At 40.8% G+C, this 3,617-nt stretch overlaps 1 protein-coding gene across 1 annotated transcript in view; it reads left to right on the forward strand.

Moving 5' to 3' along the window:
- The window catches only part of LOC106961542 (C-1-tetrahydrofolate synthase, cytoplasmic), an 8,814-nt gene extending 5,800 nt beyond the window's left edge, over positions 1-3,014 (forward strand). The window contains exons 5-12 of the mRNA XM_015055340.1: positions 707-760; positions 829-965; positions 1,125-1,225; positions 1,860-1,996; positions 2,070-2,181; positions 2,250-2,377; positions 2,694-2,758; positions 2,874-3,014. Of these exons, the coding sequence (XP_014910826.1) occupies positions 707-760; positions 829-965; positions 1,125-1,225; positions 1,860-1,996; positions 2,070-2,181; positions 2,250-2,377; positions 2,694-2,747 (723 nt within the window). The 3' untranslated portion in view covers positions 2,748-2,758; positions 2,874-3,014. The remainder of the gene's footprint in view (positions 1-706; positions 761-828; positions 966-1,124; positions 1,226-1,859; positions 1,997-2,069; positions 2,182-2,249; positions 2,378-2,693; positions 2,759-2,873) is intronic.
- Positions 3,015-3,617: the final 603 nt, after the last annotated feature.

A 3,617-nucleotide genomic window follows, 5' to 3' on the forward strand; every position in this document is an offset into this window, starting at 1 on the left:
AAAAAAAAAAAAAAAAAAAAAAAAAAAAAAAAAAAAAAAAAAAAAAAAAAAAAAAAAAAAAAAAAAAAAAAAAAAAAAAAAAAAAAAAAATGTCTACCCCCCCCCCAAGTGACATTTTTTTAAAAAAAAAAAAAAAAAAAAAAAATAATAATAATAATAATAATAATAATAATAATAATAATAATAATAATAATAATAAATCAAATAAAATTGTCAGAGGACGGCGTTATGTTTTCTCCTCTTGGGAATCATCTGTTTTCTTTATTTTTCCCAGACTGTATCAGTTGTGTTTCTGAGGATCTGATTTCTTTCGTTGTGTTGAGACTCAACTTTAAGCTCCAGAGCAGAAACTCAGTTTATGACTGATGACACAAAACGGTCAGAATAATCTCTGGTTCTTCAGAACTGATTAACTAAAACATTTGTTGACAAGTTTAAGTCTCAACTCAAAGTAGAATAAAGGAGAATATGAAAAATATCAGATTTATGTCAGGAAGATGTTTTTATCATCAGTTTATACTGAACTTTAATATTTATTTAAGTTCTCCTGCTCGCCCACTAGAGGGCGCTCAGCTGCTGTAAAATCACTGGTTGCGGTGGAAAACAGAAAGAAACAGAAATCATCTCATATCTGAAAACTTTTATCCTGAGAATCTTGTAAATGTTGAACTGGATGTTACTAAACAGAGTTTCGTTTTTCCTGCAGATCGGAATCGAAGCCAAACACATCCGGCTGCCGAGCTCAGCGGCTCAGGAAGAGGTCAGAGGTCGCTCGTGTTGGTGACCCCAGCGGTGAGGAGGTGGTGACGACTTCCTGTCGCCCTGCAGGTTCTGCAGAGCATCATGGCGGTCAACCAGAACCCGGCGGTCCACGGCCTGATCGTCCAGCTGCCTCTAGACTCCGCCCACAAGATGGACACCGACCTCATCACCAACGCCGTCTCCCCCGACAAGGACGTGGACGGGTCGGTTCTGACCCGGTTCTGATCTCATCTGCAGCTCCACTGGAGCCTCTCCCATTGACCCCACCCTCCTTTAGACTTAGACCGGATCGACCAATCACATGCGGTTTCCGGTTAATTGGTTAACGAGCGTTACCTAACCTCTGTTTCCTGTCCCTCCAGGCTGAGCTGCATCAACGCAGGAAAGTTGTCTCGAGGCGATCTGAGCGACTGCTTCATCCCCTGCACCCCCAACGGCTGCATGGAGCTCATCCGGCAGACAGGTGGCACCACGCACACACTCAGTCAGGCTAATGAAGAAAAGAGACAAGCTGACAACCTGAGTGAACACAAAACGATGATTTCAAATGAAAATGTTATTTATTAAGTGAAGAAACTCCAATCCAACTCTGAGGAAAAGTATTCACACCCTAAACCTGATAACTGGATGTTTCTTCCTCTGCGCCAATTAGATATCGTTAGCATGATAGCTGCTAATGGGTCTTTAGCATCACAGTGGAGGAAGATTGACTCTCTCTGCTTTGCAGAGACACATTTACCAGCATGAACAACCTGTTTAAAATCTTTCTACAACATCTCAGTCAGATTTAATCTGGGTTTTGACTAGACCACTGCTAAACTCTATTTTTGCAAACAGTTCAGATTTAAACTCAGATGTTCAGAAACTTTCCTTCCCAGTCCACCAGGCAGACCTTCTCCTTCTAGATCTTCTGCTTTTCTTAAAATACACTATATTAATAATAATTATAAGAAAATTTGTTCTCTACTTCCTGTCTCCTAAAGAGGCAGAATCCCACAGGGAACCAATACCAGGGCTTTATTTTGTCATGTGACTTCAGGGAAGCCATCTTTAATCTCTTTCCTCCTGTGATGTCACTCATGGACTTCCTGTTTCAGGCGTGTCAGTGGCAGGTAAACACGCCGTCGTCATCGGTCGCAGTAAGATCGTCGGCGCTCCGATGCGCGACCTGCTGCTGTGGCGTCACGCCACCGTGACCACCTGCCACTCCAAGACCCAAGACCTACCTGAGCAGGTGAGTCACAGACTGACCGCTGACAGACCGCCGTCTGTCTGCGGCGGTTCTGACCCCGCCCCGCCCTGGGCAGGTGGGCCGGGCCGACATCCTGGTGGTGGGGGCGGGCCGAGCCGAGATGGTGAGGGGGGAGTGGCTGAAGGTCGGCGCCGTGGTGATCGACTGCGGGATCAATCACCTTCCAGGTTCAGTAGATCCACTTCCTGTGCAGCTCTGTGGCGGGAACACCAGGCTGACCTTTGACCTCTTCCAGATGAGACCAAAGCCAGCAGGAAGCGGGTGGTTGGTGACGTTCACTACGCCTCGGCCAATCAGAGAGCAGGATTCCTAACGCCGGTTCCTGGAGGGGTGGGGCCGATGACGGTGGCCATGCTGATGGAGGTTGATATTAATAATGACATTTTATTTATAACAATGAAGAATTATCAGAATAAAGTACATCAGTAAGAACATTTTATTTGATTCAAATTTAATTTTAGTTTTCAGTCCAACATTTAAACATATTTAAATAATAAATAATTATAATTCCTGCAGCTCGTCGTTTCCTGGTTGAATAATATTAATATCTGTTTTCTTTTGTGGTTCATCAAATATTTATGTCCAATCAGTATTTTTCTGTCTCCTGGTTTGTTTTTTATATTTTTTTGTATGTTTTGAATATTTTCATCGTGAGTTTCTTCATGTCTGAACCTTTCAGAACACGGTCCAAAGCGCTCAGCGGTTCCTCCTCAGGTCTCAGTCACTCAGGTGAAAATCTGACAGGTAAATAAAACTGAGATGAGAACCAGATTCAGATCATAGTGTTTTATTATAATTCATCTATTTTATTCCAGCCTGTTTGATGTTAAAGTTTCTCTGTTTTGTTGTTTTTCTGCAGCTCAGGATGAAGTGAAGCTCCAGCTGCAGCTTGGATCCATTTTTTATATTTTATTTTATTCTGAAACTTTCCAACCTGCAGCTAAAATACGTTTAACCAGAAATTATGATAAAAATGTTTACAATAAACAACAAAACCTCAGAGCTGAGATTCGGATTCATTCATCCTGTCAGAAACCAAAGCTGATGTGGTTTTCTGGTGTAGATATCAGTAGTCAGTATGTTACCTAAAGCCTCGTCAGACGGTGGCTCCTGAAACAGCAGATTTCAGCTTTTTTTCACTTTCTAAACTTTCATCTGCTTAGTTTTATTTCTTATTTTTACTTTAATATTTTCCTGTTAAGAGTAAACTGTTCATCTCTGCTTTTTAAGATGCACCTAAATATGTTTTTCTTAATGGAATCAAATACATTTAAAAGCAAAGACTGTTTAATAATCAGACAGAAAATATTCAGAAAGAGAAAATGGAAAATAACAGCTATTATTATTAATGTGTTAAATTTCTACTGTAATTTAAAGTCACTGTTTGCACCAGGTGTAACTGTCATTTAAAAAAGAAAAAGCTTCTATAATCCAAAGTAGAGCATTAATGAAAGCAGCTCTGTGATTTCATCTGAAATGATTCAGTTTCTGTTTGAGGCTATGGTTTGTTCATAAAATCTGTTTTGTTTCGGTTTGCAGACAGAATTAAAACGTCTCCAGCTGAACCTGATTGACGACTGTAATCAGTTGTCAATCAGGCTGA

The sequence above is a fragment of the Poecilia latipinna genome, unplaced genomic scaffold (assembly GCF_001443285.1).
Source record: "Poecilia latipinna isolate Pla-1442-1.1 unplaced genomic scaffold, P_latipinna-1.0 Scaffold1310, whole genome shotgun sequence".
NCBI lineage: Eukaryota > Metazoa > Chordata > Actinopteri > Cyprinodontiformes > Poeciliidae > Poecilia > Poecilia latipinna.